Source organism: Leptopilina boulardi, unplaced genomic scaffold (genome assembly GCF_019393585.1).
Source record: "Leptopilina boulardi isolate dan_hultmark-lab unplaced genomic scaffold, ZJU_Lbou_2.1 LbouV2_325, whole genome shotgun sequence".
Taxonomy (NCBI): domain Eukaryota; kingdom Metazoa; phylum Arthropoda; class Insecta; order Hymenoptera; family Figitidae; genus Leptopilina; species Leptopilina boulardi.
The window spans coordinates 1,965,667-1,989,721 of record NW_026137891.1 but is presented as its reverse complement, the minus strand read 5'-3'; the positions used below and the strand labels follow the sequence as shown (position 1 = coordinate 1,989,721).

The following is a 24,055-nucleotide window of genomic DNA, read 5'->3' as shown; positions in this document are numbered from 1 at the left end:
TTATTTTTTATAAGTTTATGTATTAGTTTATATGATTCAACTATATTGAAAGCTTGCACACTAAAAGAAAATATAATTATTTAAATTTTTCTTTTAGTAGGTAATTAAAGTGACAATTCGTTTACCATATTGTAGGAATTATATAGTAACAATTTTGACTAATTCTTATAGTAGAAACTCACTAATTGGTAATTAAAAAAATCTAATTGAAAATGATAACTAAATTAGTAGTTTATACTAAAAAAAAAATTGCTCATTTTTTGCTATCAATTTTTTATTTTATTTTTTTTACTAAATTCAATTAGTACCTGACTTTTTGCTTTCAAATTACTCTCTAAATCTGAATTAGTAAAAAATGTTAACTAATTTAAATTAGTGACTCACCTTTCGCTTTAGAATTAGTTAAATTTTACTAATTGTTAGTAAAAGTTACTAATAATTAGTAAAATTTTACTAATTGTTAGTAAAAGTTACTAATAATTAGTAAAATTTTGCTAATTGCGAAGCAGAAAGAGAGTCACTAATTCAAATTAGTAAACTTTTTTACTAATTCAGATTCAGAGAGTAGTAAAATTTAACTATTTATTTTTAGTAATTATTATTTACTATTTAGTAAACTATTTCTTTTTATTATAATGAATTGATATGAAATTTAACTAATTACAGAAAAAAAATGTCAGGCACTAATTAATTAATTATTATTTAAAAAATAATTAAATAGTTTAAAAAATTAATTAGTTATTATTAATTAGTTATTATTAATTAGTTAAAATTAATTAGTTAATAGTTGTAATTCACACTAATTCAAATACAAAAAGTGTTAGTTGAAAACTAATCCCAATGGGAGATAATTTAAAAATGATAGTATTATAGAAGAAGATTATAATTCTCTAACAAAAAAATAAAACAATTATTTCCGAGGATTTTAGATTGGACACACATAAATCAATTTAAAATGTTCCTTGAAGCATTTGGTTTTTCGTGCATCCACCTGTTTATCTGACAAGTATCTCACTCTCTTTCTCTCTCTCTCTCTCTTTTATTTTATTTTTGCGTGCAGTAGTCTTGAGTTCGCGCCTTACCACAAGAACGAATCGTTGCATGTGGCACGCGCCAACTCGTGCACTCTCTCTCTCCTCTCTTCATTCTTTTCTTTTTTTTTTCTTTTTTACTTTTTTTCGCTCTGTATTTCTCTCTCCCCCTTTTTTTCCTCCTCCTCCTCTCTCTCTCTCTCCCCTACTTTTACGGGCGTACAGCTCCTCCCCTATTTATTTCTGCCCCTCTCACCCCACGCGGTGCTGTGTGCATCCTGCGTCACGAGGTGTTTGTAGTACATGCACTTGTTGCGCTCATTGCACAAAAAAAAACCACATGCAAAAACCAATTGTGCCCAAAGGTGTTTATTTTTTATTTGCATTCGTTTATTTTCTCTCGTGTTTTGCATGTTGGAAGTTTCTTGTTAATATTGTGTTTAAGAAAAGAAAATGAAAACAAAATTTTAAATTGTTTTTTTAGAAATCTATTTCTGTTTAGTAAATTTTTAATATAAATGGACGAAGAAATATAGTATTGACTGCTGTTTAGGATTAATAAAAGAAAACTATTTTTGAATCAAAGAAACATTTTCTGACTCACAGTAATTATTTTTGATTTAAAGAAACTATTTTTGGCTTTAAGTAACAGTTTTTGACTTGAAAGAAACTATTTTTTAATCAAAGAAATAGTTTTTGTCTTCGAAGAATCTATTTTTAAATCAAAGAAACTATTTTTTGACCTACAGAAACTATTTTTGATTCGATGAGTATTTTTTTGATTCTCCGAAACAGTTATGACTTACAGAAACTATTTTTGAATCAAAATAACTTTTTTTGACTTATAGAATATATTTTTGATTCAAAGAACCACTTTTTGTCTTATAGAAGCTAAATTTTACTTAATAAAACTATTTTTTGACTTAAAGAAACAGTTTTTGATTTGAAAGAAACTATTTTTGAATCAAAAAAACATTTTTTGACTTGCAATAACTATATTTTTGATTATCAAAGAAACATTTTTTTTGACTTAAGGAAACAGTTTTTTTTAGAGAAACTATTTTTGAATCAAAGAAACTATTTTTAAATTAAAGAAACATTTTTTGACTTACAGAAACTATTTTTGATACGAAGAAACATTTTCTGTCTTACGGAAGCTAAATTTGACTTAATGAAACTATTTTTTGACTTAAAGAAATATTTTCTGACTTAGAGAAATTATTTTTGGATCAAATAAACTATTTTTTGAGTCAAAGAAATAGTTTTTGACTTACAGAAACTATTTTTGAATCAAAATAACTTTTTTTGACTTATAGAATATATTTTTGATTCAAAGAACCACTTTTTGTCTTATAAAAGGTAAATTTGACTTAATGAAACTATTTTTTGACTTAAAGAAACAGTTTTTGATTTGAAAGAAACTACACCCAGAGAAATGATTTATTTGAACCAAATAAAATATATTTGAGTTAAATAAACGTATATTTGTTTCAGAGCCTACTATCTTATTTATTTGGCGTAAATAAAAATTTTATTTGTCAGAAATAAATTTTTCTTTGGCTCAAATAAATTTTTTATTTCAATGAAATGAAATATATTTGCAACAAATAAATGAGTTAGTAGGCTCGGAGACAAATATACCATTTCTCTGAGTGTATTTTTGAATCAAAGAAACATTTTTTGACTTGCAATAACTATATTTTTGATTCAAAGAAACATTTTTTTTGACTTAAGGAAACAGTTTTTTTTTTTAGAGAAACTATTTTTTCAGTCAAAGAAATATAGTTTTTGACTTAAAGAAACTATTTTTAAATTAAAGAAACATTTTTTGACTTACAGAAACTATTTTTGATTCAAAGAAACATTTTCTGTCTTACGGAAGCTAAATTTGACTTAATGAAACATTTTCTTTTAACCTAAATAAATAGTTTTTGACTTATAGAAATTATTTTTGTATCAAATAAACTTTTTTTGGAGTCCTAGAAATAGTTTTTGACTTAAAGAAACTATTTTTGAATTAAAGAAACATTTTTTGACTTACTGTTTTATTAAATTTCCTAATTTTTTTTTGTTTATTATCTCGCATTGGGAAGTAATAATAATTATTATTATTAATAATAATAATTATTATTATTTTTATTATTTTAATAGTAATGAAAATATTAATAAAAATAATAATATTATGATAATATTAATTTTGATTAATATATCAAGTTTCAGTGATATTCTAGTGGAGTGTCTGACTAAAATCGACTATTACTACTTGTTTTCAATTTCTGACTTCGGAAAAGAATTTAATAAATTTTTTCATCACGAGACGAGTAAATTTAAATATTCTTTTTTTTTCAAAAAATATTTACAATTTTAATATAAAATAACGATTTTGAAAACTTGTATAATGTCTGACCATAACAGGTACTTACTACTAAATTTTTGAATTTCATTTTTGCCCTTAAATTTAATTTAATAAATAAATAATTTATTTTGTATTTATTTCAATAAACAAGTAATTTAAAATAAATAAACACAAGCAGGGAATAAAATTCGAAGAAAATAATTTTTTTGAACCAAAAAGTAAAAAAAAAATTTAATTTTTCCTTTTGAAAAAAAAGGAAAATGTGTTTAAAAATTTAATATTGTTTTATCGAAGTATGAAGAAAAAAGTAGCTTTTTTAGAGAGAGAGAGAGAGAGAGAGAAAGAGGGACTTTTCTCAATGCAATAATAATGCCTCGTGCAGAAAGAATGTTGAGGAATTGACGCGTAAAGAAGGCAGGGCAAACATCAAACTGGTCCGCTTGTAATCAGACTTGTTGGCCTCGATCTTATGTCCAATCCAATACATATATATATATATATAAAATTCTGTCCCTCTCGAAACAACTTTTCGCATCCGAGTCGAAACAAAGCCATAAGGGGATCGGTTAAATCTCTTTACGCGATGTTTACTCAAAGTATCCATCTCTCGTCGGCTTGTATCATTTTTGCCTTAAGGATTTTAACACAAGAAGAACACATGTATCTCAACTTATATATATATATATATATATAGCAGCTGCATTCGCACGAGTTTAAACTAGTTATCTCTTCGACTATTGTCAAAAAAAAAAAAAACGATAATAAAGAAACGCTCCCACTTTCAGCCTAATATCAACTTCTTTCAAGGTATATTATTATTACGATTGAAACCAGTTAGATCAGACTTTGGCCATATATAGAAAAATTAAATATAAACCCGGCCACCCAGAAATAATTTTCAAATAAAATCAATCATTATCTTTAATAATATATCTATATACTGTCTTTAGCAAAATAATAATTTATCAAAGTTGACATATAGAATAGAATAGAATTTTATTTTTTATAATTTTTAAATAATTTTCAAAATTTTTTTCAAAATTTTTATTTTGATTCAAATAAAATTTTATTTAATTTAAATAAAAAAATGTATTTATGCTAAATAAATAGGCTATGTAGCCTGTGAGATAGATATACGTTTATTTAACTCAAATATATTATATTTGGTTCAATTAAAACATTTCTCTGGGTGTATTATTATTGTTTTTATTACTATTTTTATTATTACCGTGGATGTCCCAGTTACCGTCCACCTAAGACCTAGTTTCCGTCCAGTTTAATTTTCAAAATAACATTTATAAAAAAATTATTTTCTTTTTTTTGTTTACTTAAACTAATAAGTCGATTGTGTGCCAAAAGGAATAAATTATTGTTAAAAAATAATTTAAATTACTATACGAGATATTTGTAAAATGGACGGAAACTGGGACATGGACAGTAACTGGTACATCCACGGTATTACTATTACTATTATTATTTTTACTACTATTTTTATAATTAATATTCGCAATATTTTCATAAAATATTGATTTTATTATTAAATTTTTTATTTTTATTTATTATTTTTTTATTAAATCAGAGAAAAGTCAGTGAATTTTGTAAAAATAAAAAATCTTCAAATGTCAGTAAATTTTGCGATCTTGCAGAAAAAGGCAAATTAAATATCAAATTTTTACTTCTTTAAATAATAATTTTTAACAAAATTTTAATTATTTTATTTATTTTCTTTTTATGAATAAAATTACTAATTAAAAAACCAATATAAAAATTTAATTAATAAAAGGTTTTAAATTATACAAAAAAATTTGTTAATCACAATGGAAAGAAAATTTATTTGATTCAAATACTCGATTATAGTTGACTATTATCAAATAAATGTTTATTTGTATCAAATAATTTTTATTTGAATTAAATAAATTGTATTTGAATAATTTCTATATATTTGAAATAAATATACACTATTTAATTGATTCGAATAAAAATTATTTGGTTCAAAAAAATATTTATTTGTATCAAGTAATTTTTATTTGAAATAAATAAATTGTATTTGAACCAATAATTTCTATATTTGAAATAAATATACGCTATTAAATTGATTCGAATAAAAATTATTTGGTTCAAATAAATATTTATTTGTATCAAATAATTTTTATTTGAAATAAATTGTATTTGAACCAATAATTTCTATATTTGAAATAAATATACTATTTAATTGATTCGAATAAAAATTATTTGGTTCAAATAAATATTTATTTGATAATAGTCAAGTAATCGAGTATTTGAATTAAATAAATTTTTTTTTTCAGTCAGGAAAAAAGAACAATTAGTCAGGGAAAAATTTGGGAATTTTGAAAATGAAATTTTGCTGTCACTCTGTTATTATTTTTTATTATATTATTAATTGTTTTATAATAAAAATAATAATAATAACAATATTAATAGTTATTTATATATTATTACTGTGATTAATAAATAATAAATTAATAAATACAATTAGTAAATTAATAGATAGAATTAATTAATATTTATTAAATAAATAATATATTATATTATTATTATATAATAATATAATTATAAAATAATGTTTTTTAAATATTTTTAATAACAATAAAAAAAAAAAATTTTAAATAGAAATATGAAAAAATATTGTGAAGCGTGATTCGATAAGTGCAAAGTAACATCTTCGTCAGTGTAATTTTTGCTAATCAAGACGAACAAGCTGCTGCGTTCTCCTCTTGAAAAAAGAAATGACGCGCGAAAAGCTTCTTATCGATCGGCAGGTGGAGTGACTTGAGTCGTTTAATTATCCTCAAAATTAAGGCACGCTGACGTGCAATAATTATTACCCGCTTCATCTTTGATCTTGATTTTCTGTCTTCTTCCTCTTCTCCTTCTTCTTCTTCTTTTTCCACTGCACAACGTGAATTGTTCAGCATTTTGTAAAAAGTGTTTTTTTTTTTTAAACCTTTGCATATATTTTACATAATTAACTTCATATATAATGAATATTTGTTTTCATTAAAAAAGATAATTAACTACATATATATAAGTAAATTGGATCAAAATTTGATAGTAAACAAATCATCATTTTTTCTAAAAAAAAAATTAAATTGATTTCTATTTTTTTTTTTGGCAAAAAGTAATTTAATTTAGAGATGGTAAAAAAGTGGAAAAATTGAGAAAAAGGAGTGAAAGGGGCTTGCAAAAAGATAACAAAACGATTGAGGTTTTAGATTGGCATGACGGGCGTGAAATGGGTCTTGTGGAACTTGAGAAAGTTACATATAGAAAAAGGAAGAACGATGCAGCTGGTAAATGTGATTTTATCTAAGTATTAATTTTTTTTCTGTTAAAAAAAAACGTCATTTTAATTTTATCCTGCAATTCAGTTAAATGTTGTTTAACGTCAATCACAATTTGCGTCTTATTTCTTTTACTTTTATTTATCTCACGATTCATCAGAAAATGAGTTTTTTTTGAACAGTATTTTTGAAGGTACGTTTTTTTTTTTTACTTGCAAACGATTTGCAATAAAAATCATCATTTTAAGAAAGTTTTTGATTTTTTTCTTTAAAACCAAATTTTACCATTTCCTAATGGAATAAATAATAATAATAATAAATAGAAATAAAATTTTCATACTTCCACTTTGAAAATTTTTTTTTCAGTCAAATTTTTTCAATTGATTTTGTTTCAATTGGCTTCATTGGGTTTTAACAATATTGGTTTCCATTTCTTGCTGTTTATTGTTAAATAAAACAATAGCAATATTTTAGTTGATATAAAAAAAAAATTTGAATTAATGAATAGATGAGAAGTGTTGAAAGTTATATATATATATTTTATGTATTAGAAAAATTTCCTTGAAAAAAAAAAATCCGTTTCCTCTCCTTCATGTACCTATCCTATACAAAAAATTTTGTTTTCCTGCTTACAGGGGTAGCGGCGACGCCCTACCAGTATCTCCGGTCGACCAGATCGGCAATGGATGGAGGTGAGTCCCTGCTTAATTCCCTCCAAAAAGAAAAGAAAGAAAAAAAAAATTCGTTATCACTCGCACATTCATCCTCATAATTATAATCATTTTAAATCTAATTAACATATATTATTCCATATCCATTTTCCATAATCCAAATTCATCAAAACTCTCATCTGAAAGAAAAAATAAAAATTATTTGTTTTTTGGTATGAATTAATTTTAATTAGTTATAATAATTCATAATTAATATAAATAATAATAATTATTTTTTTTAAATTAATTTTTAATTAATAATTAATTATTCATGTACATAATAATTAATTATAATAATTTTAATTAAATTTCATTAAATGTTTGCATATTTCAAATTTCATTTCCGAAAAAGAATCATCATCATTCATTGTATCATTGCACTTTTGTTTCGCTTTTTTCTTTTTCAAATGCATCATACTTTTTTTTACTAAAAAAAAAATTTTTTTGGATTAATAAACAAATATTTTTTTTAATGTTTTATAATTTGATTAACTTATTTAGTTTTGTTTGATGCTTTTTGTTTTTCATTTGATTTTTTAAATAAAAATGAATTTAATACATTTTTTTCAGCAGAATTTATTAATTTTTGCTTGCCTTGCATGTATTGTGTTTTTTTGATTAATTTAAGTAATTTTTTTTTCAAATAGATTTAAAAAATTTATAAATTTTTAAAATTTTACTTAAATTTTATTTTTATATTATTATTGTAGGATATTTTATGTGAAATACTGATGGTGTTTAAGAACACTGAAGAAAAATTTATTTGATTCAAATAATCAATTAAATTGACTAAATTGTCAAATAAATATTTATTTAATTATTATTTTAGTCAATTAAATGGGTACTTGTTTCAAATACAGAAATTATTTATCCAAATAAAAATTTATTTAATTGAAATAAAAATTATTTAATTCAAATAGAAATTATTTGGTTCAATTAAATATTTATTTAGTTCAAGTAAATATTTATTTAGTTCAAGTAAATATTTATTTGGTTCAATTAAATATTTGTTTAGTTCAAGTAAATATTTATTTGGTTCAATTAAATATTTATTTGGTTCAATTTAATATTTATTTAGTTCAGGTACCTAAATATTTATTTGGTTCAATTAAATATTTGTTTGGTTGAATTAAATATTTATTTGGTTCAATTAAATATTTGTTTGGTTGAATTAAATATTTAGTTCAGGTACCGAAATATTTATTTGGTTCAATTAAATATTTATTTAGTTCAGGTACCGAAATATTTATTTGGTTCAATTAAATATTTATTTAGTTCAGGTACCGAATTATTTATTTGGTTCAATTAAATATTTGTTTGGTTTAATTAAATATTTGTTTGGTTCAATTAAATATTTGTTTGGTTCAATTAAATATTTATTTGGTTTAATTAAATATTTATTTGGTTTAATTAAATATTTATTTAGTTCAGGTACCTAAATATTTATTTGGTTCAATTAATTATTTATTTGATTCAAGTAAATATTTATTTGATAACAATCAAGTAATCGATTATTTGAATGAAATAAATTTTTTTTTTCAGTGTATATTTATGAATTTAGTCATTTCTTAACGACAATTTAAAATCCAATTATCAATACGATTATTCGTGTAAGTTGACAAAACCCGATGTCTAGTCTCTTTAGTGTACACAAGTACAACTTTTAATAGGGCTTCATACCCACTAAGCGAATAAACAACCGACTTCATTGTCTGCGCTCCTTCATGTAGGTTTACCGTCAAGTTAAATATTGTATTTAACTATTACATTTAAACTACGTAAAAAAATTTTTAATGAATAGAATTTCTATTTTTTTTTAAATATATATTTAAAAAAATTTCCCCAAAAAATATTTCTCGCTAAATGAATATTCCGCTTAATAAAAATTCAATTCTGGTTAAAGGAAAATTCGGCCTGATAAATATAATTCGATCTTTATTATGCCTAAAGAAAAATTATGCATAAATAAAATTTATGCTTAATAAAAATTATGCTTAAAAATTATGCTCAATAAAAATTATGCATAAGTAAAAAATATGCTAAATAAAAATTAGAGAGAAAATTTTTTCCCCATAAAAATTGGACGGAAAATTTTGTTAAATAAAAAAAAAATTTTCCGTTTTGTTTTGAACGCTCTTGAAAAAAAGTTAGCTTGGTGTATTTCGATGCGAAGAATCGAGGAAAGCGCGTGGCTACTATACTATTGATTCTTGGAACTTTCCCGGTCTTACGCACCTACACATTTTTCGACCTCCCTCTCTATTTTCTCTCTCTCTCTCTCTCTTTCTCTCTCTGAATCCCATTCTCCATATCATTTGTCTCTATAACTTTCTCACTTTCCCTCTCTCGTGTATATATATATATTTCTCTCTGCTTTCGACCCCTTGTCCCATCTTGCACCCCCACCCAAGGGTGGTATTCTGCCCTGGATTATATCGCTGCCCCTACTTCTTCCTTCGAAATACTGTACCTCCGATTTTACCGCCCGGGCCAGAATCCTGGGCAACATACATCTCTTATAGCAATCAAATCTATCTCCAGAGGACACCCTCACCCTTTATACCCTGAGTCTCTCTCTCTCTTTCTCTCTTTGCTGAATTCAAATATATCCGCACAGTACATATAACTTTTGATGTTGACAAATTTTATTTTTATCAAATATTTTTATATTCAAAGTTTTCTATCATTAAAATGTAAATTTTTATTGTGTGAATTTTCTTTTTTTTTTGGAAATTTTATTAGTAAAATTACTCATCAGTATATAGACGAGAAGAGAAAATAAATGTCAAATTTTTTAAAAGTACTTTCAAGTCGTGAAAAATTTGATATAAAAATTATAATTTTCATATATATGTAAGGCTCCACGAGAAATGGGACTTTAGAGGTAATTTTTTAGTTTATGTTTAGTGGTAGTTTAACAGTTTCCATGACAACCGTTACCATGACCGTTTTTTTCTTTAGCAACCGTTACTAAGGATTTAGCATGGTAAAACAGGAAAATGATGATTTTAAAAAAAATTACCGACATAGAAATCTACATTGCCGACTGATGATAAAACAGAAAAAATGAGCATACAAAAAATTACCGGCCTAGAAATCTACATTGCCGACTGATGATAAAACAGAAAAATGAGCATACAAAAAATTACCGGCCTAGAAATCTACATTGCCGACTGATGATAAAACAGAAAAATGAGCATACAAAAAATTACCGGCCTAGAAATCTACATTGCCGACTGATGATAAAACAGAAAAATGAGCATACAAAAAATTACCGGCCTAGAAATCTACATTCACACCAGTCGGTAATGTAGATTTCTATGTCGGTAAGTTTTTATATAATAATTTTTCCTGTTTTATCATCAGTCGGTAATATAGATTTCTATGTCGGTAATTTTTTACATTATTTTTCAAAAATTTCTTTATAAGGAAATTTCCGCTTTTTTTGACAATATTTTCTACGATTTGAAAAATATTTTTAAAAAATTTGAAAATACTTTTATATAATTTAATATTTATTTTTCATACAATGTAAAATTTAACTGATACACTGAAAAAAAATTTATTTAATTTAAATAAATTTATCTCCATATTTTAAATTCAGTTTTATTTTATTTTCCAGTCAAGAAAAAAATATTTTAATATTTCCAAGGTTTTTGTTTTTGAAAAAAAAAGAGGAAAAAAAAATTAATTTACATTAGTTTTAAACTAAATTTATGTATAGCTAACTATTTTTCAGATGTTCAGCTATTGAAGAGATAAGCTTTTTAAAGTGAAGGGTTGAAATCTAAAATCTAAATTAACGGTTTTTTTTTCGTTTATTTTTTGGGAGAACCGTAACAATAACAGTTTTGAGGTAGGTTACAAGGGCGTCTGGGTTTTTTTTTCAAGGTTAATTAATAGTCGCATAGTTTATAACTACCGTCGTCGTTCAATGGAGCGTGGTACTGAAATATTATTAGTGAAACAAAGAGGATAAACGATTTCCGGGACGGAATAAAAATTAATGAGTTTTAGTCCATGAAGCCCAAAATTTATATATATATATATAGAGGATAAAGTTGTTCGCTTCTTGGAATATATAAGTTATGGATCGCGGCTGTAATCATTTTTTTTTCAAACCCATAATATTAAATTTTTTTCCGAATTTCTAAAAACTAGTTTTAAATATTTTTAAAATTGCTATTATTCGAAAGTTTTATTTTAAGTTGGAATAATTTTTAAGACTTATATAATTCGAAAATTGTTTTAAATTTAGAAAAATATTGATAATTAAGAAAATCTGTTAAAATCCTTAAGGAATCTTTTAAAATTATTACAACTTAAAACTCGACTTAAAATAAGATTTTTTTTTTACTTGAGGAACTACACTCACACTAATTTAAAAGTATCAAATTGATACCAAAAATATCAAATTAATATAAAAATTCGTATCAATTTGATATTTTTGGTATCAATTTGATACTTTTAAATTAGTGTGCTGAAAAAAAAGGTTTGGTATTAACAACCAAACGTTTGGTTGGTATTTAAGCAACCAAAATTTTTTTTGTTAAATCAACAAAATTTTGGTTGTCTCAATTAAACTTTAGTTAGAACAACAAAAATCCTTTATTTCTAATTTTGGTTGTGTCAAACAAATTTTGATTGAGACAATTAAAATTTTGTTGAATCAACAAAAAAAATTTTTGTTTGCTTAAATACCAACCAAACGTTTGGTTGTCAATACCAAACCCCTTTTTTCAGTGTAAGTGATGAAAAAAATTCATTTGATTCAAATAATCGATTACTTGACTATTATCAAATAAATATTTATTTATACATTAAATAATACATTTAGTTTTGAGCCAAGTAAATGGTATTTAATTCAAATACATAATTTAATTATTTAAATACAGTTACTCTCTAAATCTGAATTAGTAAAAATGTTTACTAATTTGAATTAGTGACTCAGTTTTTGCTTCTCAATTAGTAAAATTCTACTAATTATTAGTAACTTTTACTAAAAATTAGTAAAATTTTACTAATTCAGAAGCAAAAAGTGAGTTACTAATTCAGATTTAGAGAGTAATTTAATTCAAGTAAAAAATTCTTTAGTTCAAGTATAAATATTTATTTAATAATAGTCAAGTAGCTAATTATTTGAATTAAATTTTTTTCTATGTAAAATCTTTCAATCTAATTTTCTTTCTAATTTCCAAATTAGAAAAAATTTAAATTGAATGATAATTTGAAAAAAAAAACTGTAAATTTTGCTAAAATATAAATTGTAAAATAAAAATTCACACCAACGAAAATAACAAAAAAAAATTCCTAAATCTCTACTTTTCTCAACCCCCCTCCCTCCTTACCCTTGGGGCAAATTTTTTTTTTTTTTTTTCCTGTATCTACTTTGTTTTTCACACGTTGCACGAAAATCCTCTCAGATCTCTCTTTCTCTCGGTTCCTTTTTTAAGAGAATGGATGTTTACGATAAAGAACACGCTGCGGTGCTTCTCAAACGCCCGATTTCCGGGTAAAAAAGCACCAAAATTTCCTTTATTTTTTGCCGAAATTTCGTTTTTTCTTTATTTCTGTTTTTTTTTTTTTTTTTTTTTTTTTGCTCTCTTGAACCCCTGCAGACAAAAATGTGCAAGGCACTTTTTTTTTTTTAGAGACTTTTCACAAAGTAGACGGATTATATAGAAGAGATGTTGGGGGGGTGGGAGAGGGGGAGGGGAGATTTTGAAAGGGTGGGAAAAAGAGGAAGATATAATACAAGTCGAGAGGGCATTCAACAGGAAGGTCTCTGCTGCAATTTTATACCCGAGTAGTAAACCTAAAGTCTGCAACCGTCCGTCCAAAAGTTTAACGATGGACAAGACACTGATGGCTTCTAGGAGGCATCGCGCTTTACGCTTAGCCGAGGAGATAATTGATTGGCCATTCAGCAATATTATAGTTGATCACTCTTCGTATAAGGCGCATCACCACGCGGTAGTGCCTTGTCTGATACACGCGTTAACGACAGGTATATACCTTTTAGACAAAGGAAAATTTACCCCCACCCCCCCCCTCCCTCCCCCTCTAAATATGTATATAAGAAAGAGAAACATTTTTTTTGCAAAAAAAAAAAAAAAAATCCTTAGGCTCTATGGAAATTTTTTTTTTTTATAAACACTGGTTTAAAATAAGTTTATTTTTTATAAATTAGTAACTACCCGCGTGGAAATGAATCACAGAAAATTATAAGGTATTAAAAAAAAGCTGCAACGCTTATTATTTTAATCCAATTTTGCTTGTTTTAATACTAAAATGGATTAAAATAAGCAAAATTGGATTAAAATAATAAGCGTTGCGCAGCTTATTTTAATGCCTTTTAAATTTCTGTGAAACTATGGGTAAAATCATAAAAACCATTGACAAAATCGATTGCCAAGGAAAAAACGATTAGACCCATATGGTTTAAACTTTGGCACAAATTTCAAAAACCATTGCTTATGTCCGTTTCCCATGGTACAATTTCCAATAGGAATTTTTTTTTTTAATTTTACGGATTTTTAACCATTGCTAAAATCTTGGAAACCATGGGAAAATTAATTTTTTAATTTTACTAATTTTGGGCCATTGCTAAAATCTTGAAAACCATGGGAAATTTTTTTTTTTTATTTTACGGATTTTGGATCATGGCTAAAAACTTGCGAACCATGGGAAACAATTTTTTAATTTTACGGATTTTGGACCATTGCATAAATCTTACGAACCATGGGAAAATTTTTTTTTCTTTTTTACGGATTTTGGACAATGGTTAAAAACTTGCGAACCATGGGAAAATTATTTTGTTTAATTTACGGATTTTTTACCATTGCAAAAATCATGCGAAATATGAAAAATTAATTTTAAAAATTTCCAAATGGTTCGCAAGTTTTTAACCATGCTCCCTCGCATGCTCCAAAATCCGTAAAATAGAAAAAAAATTTCCCATGGTTCGCAAGATTTTAGCAATGGTTTAAAATCAAATATTATAAAACTTTTTCCCATTGTTTTCAAGATTTTAGCAATGGTTTAAAAACCGTAGATTTAAAAAAAAAATTTTCCCATGGTTCGAAAGATTTTAGCAATGGTCGAAAATCCGTAATTTAAGAAAAATAATTTTCCCATGATTCGCAAGATTTTAGCAATGGTTCAAAATCCGTAAAATAAAAAAAAAAAATAATTTTTCCATGGTTCGCAAAATTTTATCAATGGTTCAAAATCAAAAAAAAATTTTTTTTTTTATTTCCCATCGGTTGGAAAGATTTTAGCAATGGTCCAAAAACTGTAAATTTAAAAAATTAATTTTCCCATGGTTGGCAAGTTTTTAGCAATGGTCCAAAATCAGTAAAGTTAAAAAAAAATTTCCAAGGTTTCCAAAATTTCAGCAATGGTTAAAAATCCGTAAAATTCAAAAAAAAAATTTCCCATGGAAAATTGTACCATGGGAAACGGACATGAACAATGATTTCGCCCATGGTTTTTATGATTTTACCCATGGTTCCATTTCTACGCGGGATATAATTATAAATATAAACTAATTTAAAAAAAAAACTGGATTAAAAATAATAGGTTTTTTGTACTTATTTTGTTTCGGAATGTTGAGGATTTGTATTTTTTCCATTCAACTTCTTTTTTTTCATCTTTTGTTTGTGATTTTCAGCTTAAAAATTTTTCCAATACAATATTATCATAGCTTAGACATTGTTTCTTTTTGAAGAAAGAGAGAGAGAAAAAAAAGAAAAATCTCCGAAATCTTATAGTAAATCTCCAGACGATTGTGTAATTCTGATAGTACTACCTATTATTCTCGAGTAAATCCTTAAATGACTATATCGGATACGTCTAGAACATTGTAGATAACAAAATTCTCAAGAATATTCTTTTTTTTTTTTATTTTCATTTCATGATATAGTTAAAATATTTCTTGTGATTTACCTTAGATTTCTATCAATATAGATTTTGAAAATATTTTTTCTTTTACAAATAAATAGTGAAAAAAAATTTAATAATATAATCGATAACTTGACTATTATTAAATAAATATTATTTATTTGTAACAAATAATTATTATTTAAGATTATATTTGTTTTAAATATAGAAATTATTGGATCGAATGCAATTGAAATAATAATTATTTGGTTCTAGTAAAAATTTATTTAATAATAGTCAATATTTGAATGAAATAAATTTTTTTTTCAGTGTACTCTCTAAATCTGAATTAGTAAAAATGTTTACTAATTTGAATTAGTGACTCACTTTTTGCTTATGAATTAGTAAAATTTTACTAATTATTAGTAACTTTTACTAACAATTAGTAAAATTTAACTAATTCTAAAGCAAAAAGTGAGTCACTAATTTAAATTAGTAAACATTTTTACTAATTCAGATTTAGAGAGTAATTTTTGTAATTTATTTAATATTGATTTCTTTACTTTGAATCTTGAAAAAAAAAATTCAAAGATTGTAATTTGATTCTATATAGGTACAGGTTTCGTATATTTATCATCATGGGAGGTAACCAAGAAATTTTGAAATGTTCACTGAACACTCAGGTCAAATTAAATTAAGCATTAAGAAATCTATTAAGTAGTTTTATCGATAATTCCTAATTCAAATCGGGTTTAATTTTTCAAATAGGATTTTTTCCTTTTTTAATTTTTTTTTATCTTTTTTTTGTCTTTTTTTTCCTTTTTATGAATTTCGTGTAATTAAATCCAAAAAAAAAATATTCCGAATTAAAAAAAAATGTTATTAAAATAACAGTAAATTGTAAAATTGCTTTGTAAATTATTTTTGCATGGTCGCATGATATATTTTAATTTTGTTCATTGACCTGACAAGAGCCGGAAGGTTGTCGTAATTCCACCACAGGTAGCCTAATTCCAAGAAAGGGCTTCCCACTTTTGAAATCTGATGGGCCAAAAACCCTCCACGAAATATCACTCCGCAGGACTAAGATCCTAAACATCTCTCTCTCTCTCTCTTTTTTTCTGTCTCACTCACTCTCTATAGACAAAATCCCCTGAAACCCCACGAAGATTGTCAAGATTTGCCTGGCCTGACTATATATATGCCTTGTTAACTGCTAATAACGTACAAAAATTTTAAAAGCAAGTACACTACAACACCAAGTTATTTTACTTATGAAAAATTTTATTTTCATTTTGCCCCATCTTTCATTCTCTTCTTATATTATAATGTGACCCTAAAAGAATTTTGATTTACAGAAAAACCCTCGAAAGCTTAATACACAATATCTTTGTTAAATCTTAACTGTTGGACAATATAACCTTGTAAACCTCATCGTAAAGCCTCTTTTTTCCATTCATTGAACATATTTGCTGAAAATTTGGGTATACCGTAAAACTAAAAATTTGGTGAAAATTTGTTTTCAACACTTCAATTTTTGTCGAAATTTTTATGAAAAACATTTGTTTTTTTTTTTTTGCAAATAAAATTTTTTTCATCTAGAAAAATATTTTATTTTTTTTTTATTTTCAAGAATTTTTTTTTTTTTAGAAATAACAATTATTTTAGACGAATTTTGATTTTACGAATTAGCATTTTGAAAGAATTTCTTTTTATACGAATTTTTAATTTTTAAAATTTTTAGCTACCGAATTTTTTTTAGAATTTTTTTTTATTTTGCAATCATTTTCTTTAAATGACCTTTTATTTAAGAGAATTTTAATTAAAACGAATTTTTTGTGATTCGAATTTTTAAATGATAGAAATTTCAAATCACCGAATTTTAATTTGTCCGAATTTTCAGTTGAACGAATTTTTTAATTTAAAAAATTTATTAAATTTTTATAAAATTTATTTCTAAAATTTTTAAGACGCCGAATTTTCATTTGTCCAAATTTTTAGTTGAACGAATGTTTTAATTTAAAAAATTTATTAAATTTTTATAAAATTTATTTCTAAAATTTTTAAGACGACGAATTTTTATTTGTCCGAATTTTCAGTTGAACAAATTTTTTAATTAAAAAAATTTATAAAATTTTTATAAAATTTTTAAGACGCCGAATTTTCATTTTGTCGGAATTTACAAAAATGACCGAACAAAAAAAAATTAACAATAATATTTCGACGCAATAAAATAAAAAAAATAAAATATCAACTACTGTTTTTGAACACTTGTCAATAGCAGAATTTTCTGGTAATTTCCTTATTTTAAATTAGAAATACAATTGTTTCCTTTTTCAAGTTCAATGAATTAAATAAATTAAAATTATTAATTTCCAGAGAATTATTATTAGAAAATCAGGAAATCTGCTACTGATACATTTTAAAGTTTATTGATTAATACTTAACGAAATCTTACGTAAATGAAAGTTTATTTCGATTATAATCAACTCACACAGAGAAAAAGTATATTATGGGGTAATATAATATAAAAGATAAAGGTATTAATAACAATTTATAATTGTGAATGAATAATTTTTATATTATTTTTAAAATCAATTTTTACATCAAAAATTATGTAATTATTATACAAAAATAATTATATTATTAACTGACAATGTTTTATTTAAATAATTTAAATGAAAAAAAAAATTATGCCATCATAGAGAAATTATACACCCAGAGAAATGATTTACTTGAATCAAATAAAATATATTTGAATTAAATAAACGTATATCTGTCTCAGAGCCTACTAACTTATTTATTTGGCGTAAATAAAAATTTTATATGTCATAAATTAATTTTTCTTTGGCTCAAATACATTTTTTATTTAAAAGAAATAAAATATATTTGCAACAAATAAATGAGTTAGTAGACTCGGAGACAAATATACCATTTCTCTGAGTGTATATTTATCTCAAGAGTCCAATAAATATTTATTTGTTTTAAATAAATATTTATTTGTCTCAAATAAATGCAAGTAAAATATTTCTTTAGGTGTATTTAAAAAAAAAATTATTTTTTATAATCTTTTGTCTGAAAAAATTGTTCCAATGTTTCTCAATCATTATTATTTTTGAACGAAAAATTTTTACACACAGAGAAATGTTTTATTTGAACCAAATATAATATATTTGAGTTAAATAAACGTATATTTGTCTCACAGCCTACTAGCCTATTTATTTAGCGTAAATAAAATTTTTTTTATTTAAATCCAATAAAAATTTATTTAAATCAAATAAATGTTTATTAGGTTCTGAGACAAATATGTATATCATTTTTCTTGGTGTAGGTAAAAATTTTTATTATTTTTCATTTGTTTCATTCAAATTGTCGATTATGCACGTTAAACATTGTTTTTAATTAATTAGTTAATTAATTTAATTTTATTCGGTCAAAGAAATATTTTATTTGAATCAAAAATATGTAAAATATATTTGAATTAAATAAACGTATTTATTTGTTACAGCCCATTTATTTGGCGTAAATAAAAATTTTATTTGTCATAAATAAAATTTTTATTTAACTCAAATAAAAATTTATTTGCAACAAATACAATTTTATTTGCAACAAGTAAAAATTTTTTTTGGCTCTGAAATAATGTACTCTCTAAATCTGAATTAGTAAAAATGTTTACTAATTTAAATTAGTGACTCACTTTTTTTGCTTTAGAATTAGTTAAATTTTACTAATTTTTAGTAAAAGTTAGTAATAATTAGTAAAATTTTACTAATTCAGAAGGAAAAAGTGAGTGACTAATTCAAATTAGTAAACATTTTTACTAATTCAAGAGAGTACACCCAGAGAAATGATTTATTTAAACCAAATAAAATATATTTGAGTTAAATAAACGTTTATTTGTCTCAGAGCCTACTAACTTATTTATTTGGCGTAAATAAAAATTTTATTTGTCAGAAATAAATTTTTCTTTGGCTCAAATAAATTTTTTATTTCAATAAAATGAAATATATTTGCAACAAATAAATGAGTTAGTAGGCTCGGAGACAAATATACCATTTCTCTGAGTGTACAATATATCTTTTCTTTGGATGTGATAATTGAAAAATATACAATTAATAAAAATTTTTTATAATAAATAAAAATATATTCTTGCCGTTTTTAAGGATTATAACGTGCAAAACAATTTTTTTAATCCCCCCTCCCCCCTTAAAGATGGTCCTTTTTCATTGTATATGCAGCGTGTATTTTTCGCTCTTTCTTTGTCTTCAGTTTCTCTTTCTTCCACAGTGGAAAGGAATCCCGGTAGTTCCTGCCGGCATCCACTAGATGACTCAAACTTCATTTTGTCGTTTCTCAGGATGACGTATATATATATATATATATGTTCATTTTTATCCCCGCCGACGCTGAATATTCGCTTGAGGGGAAACGAACGCTTGAAACGGTGGGGGTGTGGTATCCTTTTGAGAAGGGGGGGGTCGAGAAAGTGGGGGTAACGATTGTGGAGTGGGGGGAATTTTTGGGCGCGGCCTAGCAGCGTGCGGCGCACCGATTATAAAAATAATATCAGTGTACCCACACCGCGCTTTCTCGTTGGATATCCTGGCCAATATATATATGTATATATACATACATACACATATATATATATATATATATATATATATATATATATACATATATATACATATATATATATATATGTATGTACTCATATATCGCACACCGTTACCGGTAGCGCGCCCAAAATTTTTTTTTTTTTCACACGGTGTTTTTAACCCCTATACATGTCCTTTTGCAAGTGTGTATTTTTTTTTATGTAGCCACCCCTTTTTCTCGTCTTTTCCCTCCCCCCTCCCTTTTTCTCTCTTTTTTTCAGAATTTTTTTTTTTTCATTTAATTTTCTATAACACGCGTAGTAAAACTGTATCAAGGTCAAGAAGCTAGAGACAAAGGCGCGGGAGACGATAACAAATCGATTTTCGCAAAATTTACGTTTGAATATTTGAATTTAATGATTTAATTTATAATTAAATTCTATTCTTTAGATATTTAATTTTTATCTTCTATTATATGAAAAATGTTTGTTTTGTCGTTTTCGTAACGTTACTTGGCTAAGAATTTTCATTTTTCACATTCTTTTTCAACAATTTTATGTACAGATATGATTTAAAATTATAATTTAAACATAAATTAACCATTATGAATTAGAATTTTTTTTTTTTGCAACTTTTTGCAAAAATAATTTTTTTGTAAATCAACTTTTTTATGTTTTTCAGCAATTCACATGTAAAATGCATCACAATTTTAAATCTCATCGCAATATAGTTATTTTTTAAATAGTTATTGTGATTTCAAAATTTTTTCAAATATCTTCTATTATATTAAAAATGTTTGTTTTGTCGTCTTCGTGACGTCACTTGGCTAAAAATTTTAATTTTTCACATTCTTTTTTCAACAATTTATGTACAAATATGATTTAATATTAAAATTTAAACATATGAATTAGAAAAAAATCTTTTTTTCTTTTTTTTGAAACTTTTTGCAAATTTTTAATTTTTAATTATTATTAAATTTATTAATCAAGTCAACGAATAAAATTTTTTTTTTTTATTTTCTGTTAATGGATAATATTTTTATAATAATTGATGATCTCGAAATTTGGTTCTTTATTTATAGAAAGATTTTGTAATTATGTATTTTTTACTTGGAAATTATAGTAATTATTAATAATAATAGTTTTCCATTATTTTTATTTTTTTCTAAACCATGGGGAATCGAACTCTTGTTTGGAATTTGAGAAATTGCCGCCTAATCCTCTTGGCTATTTTATTATACTTGAAAATTTCAGTTTAATTTTTCTTTTAAACCACCCGGGAATCGAACTTTTGTTTGGAATTTGAAAAATTGCCGCCCAATCCTCTCGGCTATTCTATTATATCACAGAAAATTAAAAGGCATTAAAATAAGCTGATTATTTTAATCCAATTTTGCTTATTTTAATCCATTTTGGTATTAAAATAAGCAAAATTGGATTAAAATAATAAGCGTTGCAGCTTATTTTAATACCTTTTAATTTTCTGTGATACTTGAAAATTCCATTATAATTAATGTTTCTTTGTTTTAATTTTATTCAAACCCACCTGGAATCGAACCCTTATTGGTTAATCCAAAAAATTGCCGCCAAATCCTCTCGCCTATTATATTACATTGAAAAAAAAAAATTGACTCCTAATCTTCTCAGCTAATCCTACTTTTTATGTATTTTTAATTCTATAGCTTTCTTAAAAAATTAACTTTTTTTTAAAAAACAAATACTTTTTTCTATTCATTTAGTAATAAATTTTTTTTTTTAATTCAGTCCTTTGTTAATAATTAATATTTGCATCTGTTAAATAGTTATTTACTAGGATTTTTTAAACGTGGGAAGAAAATAAAAAAAAAATAAATTGTCAAAATGGTAGAAATGTGAGACAAGATATGGGTATAGCAAGCCAAGAAGAATGTTACTGTGCGACAATACCGAGGGTTTGGGAGAGGGGGGCTTAGTTCTAAAAAAAAAAAAAAAAATTTAAGATGAAGAAGGTGAGAAAGGATTTTCAGTCTTCTTATAGTCTCGTTCGAACCTTATTGGAGCGAGGGACTTACTTGATTGGACTGAAAAGAATAATTGAGTACCTCTTGGTAACAATGGCTTAACCGGATCTTTCGTTGGTTACTAGGGCAAAACCCTATAGTCATATATAGGAGGAGATTCCCCTCCACAAGGGTGGGGGGGGAGGAATCTGTAAATACCAATTCAAATTTTCTTGTTTCTATTGGATTTATAAAAATTCTACTGAAATTAGTCAACTTTTTTTGAAAATATGAAAAAATCAGGCGCCTCCATTACAGGGTTTCGTGGGTTTCGACTCCTAAGAGTCCTAAGGTAACGTTTACTACCATGGTAACGGTTGCTATAGTAACTGTTGCTATGGAAACTGATGCTATGGTAACTGTTACCATGGTAACGATTGTTATGGTAACTGTTGCCATGGTAACGATTGCTATGGTAACTGTTACCATGGTAACGATTGTTATGGTAACTGTTGCCATGGTAACGATTGCTATGGTAACAGTTGCCATGGTAACCATACGAGTGTACAACGGACGGACAGACAAACGGACGCCAAACGAAACTATGTTTTCGTGCTTGAGCCACGAAATCCTAAAAAGGAGCTTTTATCATTCGAAAAAAGTAATATGATTTCGATCCTTTTTTATACGGATTATTTTTTCTACAAAAAAGTAGCAAAAAAAAATTTGTATTTTATACAAAAGTGGCTTTAAAAATGTCAGCATTTTTATTTTTTACGTAAATTGTAAAATTCCTAGATGACAAAAGTTGCAAACACTTATTCCATATTTGATTTTTCAGTTAGGATTTTTTTTAGATGATAAAATCGATAATTTTTTTTTTTTGAAGTATTTTCAGGTCTATTGTGTGCTATGCCTTTTTCGGCACAGTAGTATATACATGTGTGTGTGTGTGTATAATAAATTCCTGTCCAATCTTCTGTTTAGCATATTACGTAATACGATTTGATGAATTTAGTTCAAGGATAAACAAATCTCTTATAATACAGTGAAGTCGATTCAATGAACGTAGAAACATGCACTCCAAAAATTAATTCTTCATGCGTATATCATCTGCCGTATATATAGAGAGGATTAGATAAGAATTTATATAGTTGCTGACTCAATACAAAGAATTTGGTTTTTCCAATTGCAGTATATATATATGTATGAATTGTCACATTGTATTTATTTTGTCGTTCTTAGCGGAAATAGATTATGTTTCATTTTTTTTTTTATCTACTTTATATAAAAATTTAGAGTATTTAGACTATTTTATATTATTTAGGTTTCTGGAGGAATATTTGAACCATTTTCTAAAGTGGAAAATAAAACACAATATTCTGTTATGGACAGATTTTGGAATTAGGTTTTCAATTTTTGATATAACAGTTTCAATTATGTTAATTTTTATTCCATAATTTTTTGGTAGTTAGATTCTATTATGAATTTCGTATGATAATTTCGATAATTTTAGTCATTTGTTATTAATGGATTATTTACTGAAAATATTGTTTGGTGACTTTAGGCTTTTTCCTATTGTTGCAGAAGCTGATGCTTCATGCTGATCAGCTTCTGGAATGAGGTTTCAAAATTTTGATAACAGTTTCAATCTTGTTAATTTAATTTTGTAATTTTTGGTAATTAGATTCTATGATGAAACTTTAAATCATAATTTCGCCTATCTTGGTTGTAATTAGATTCTGAAATTAGGTTTCCTTTGATAGTGGTTTCCATAGTTAATTTTTATTCTGTACTTATTGGTAATTAGATTTTGTTGTGAAATTTTGAATTATAATTTCACCAATCTTAGTAATTATTATTAGATTATTTATACTAAAAGTATTGTATAGTTTGGTGATTTTATATTTTTGTTCCTATTGTTGCAGAAACACAACAGTTTGATACTGATTACGATTATAGCTTCTGAAATTAGGTTTCAAAATTTTGATAATAATTTCAGTTCTGTTAACTTAATTTTGTAATTTTTGGTAATCAGATTCTATGATCAAACTTTAAATCATAATTTCGCCTATTTTGGTTGTAATTAGATTCTAAAATTAAGTTTCCTTTGATAGCGGTTTTAAATCCGTTAATTATTATTCTGTATTTATTAGTAATTATAGATTCTGTTGTAAAATTTTCAATCATAATTTTGGC

The 24,055-nt window shown here is 25.0% G+C and overlaps 1 protein-coding gene across 1 annotated transcript in view; it reads left to right on the top strand.

The window, feature by feature from the left end:
• LOC127284748 (insulin-like growth factor 2 mRNA-binding protein 3-A) overlaps nucleotides 1-24,055 on the top strand; it is an 81,622-nt gene that overhangs the window by 40,222 nt on the left and 17,345 nt on the right. The window contains exon 4 of the mRNA XM_051310387.1: nucleotides 7,325-7,381. Coding sequence (XP_051166344.1) covers nucleotides 7,325-7,381 — 57 coding nt within the window. The remainder of the gene's footprint in view (nucleotides 1-7,324; nucleotides 7,382-24,055) is intronic.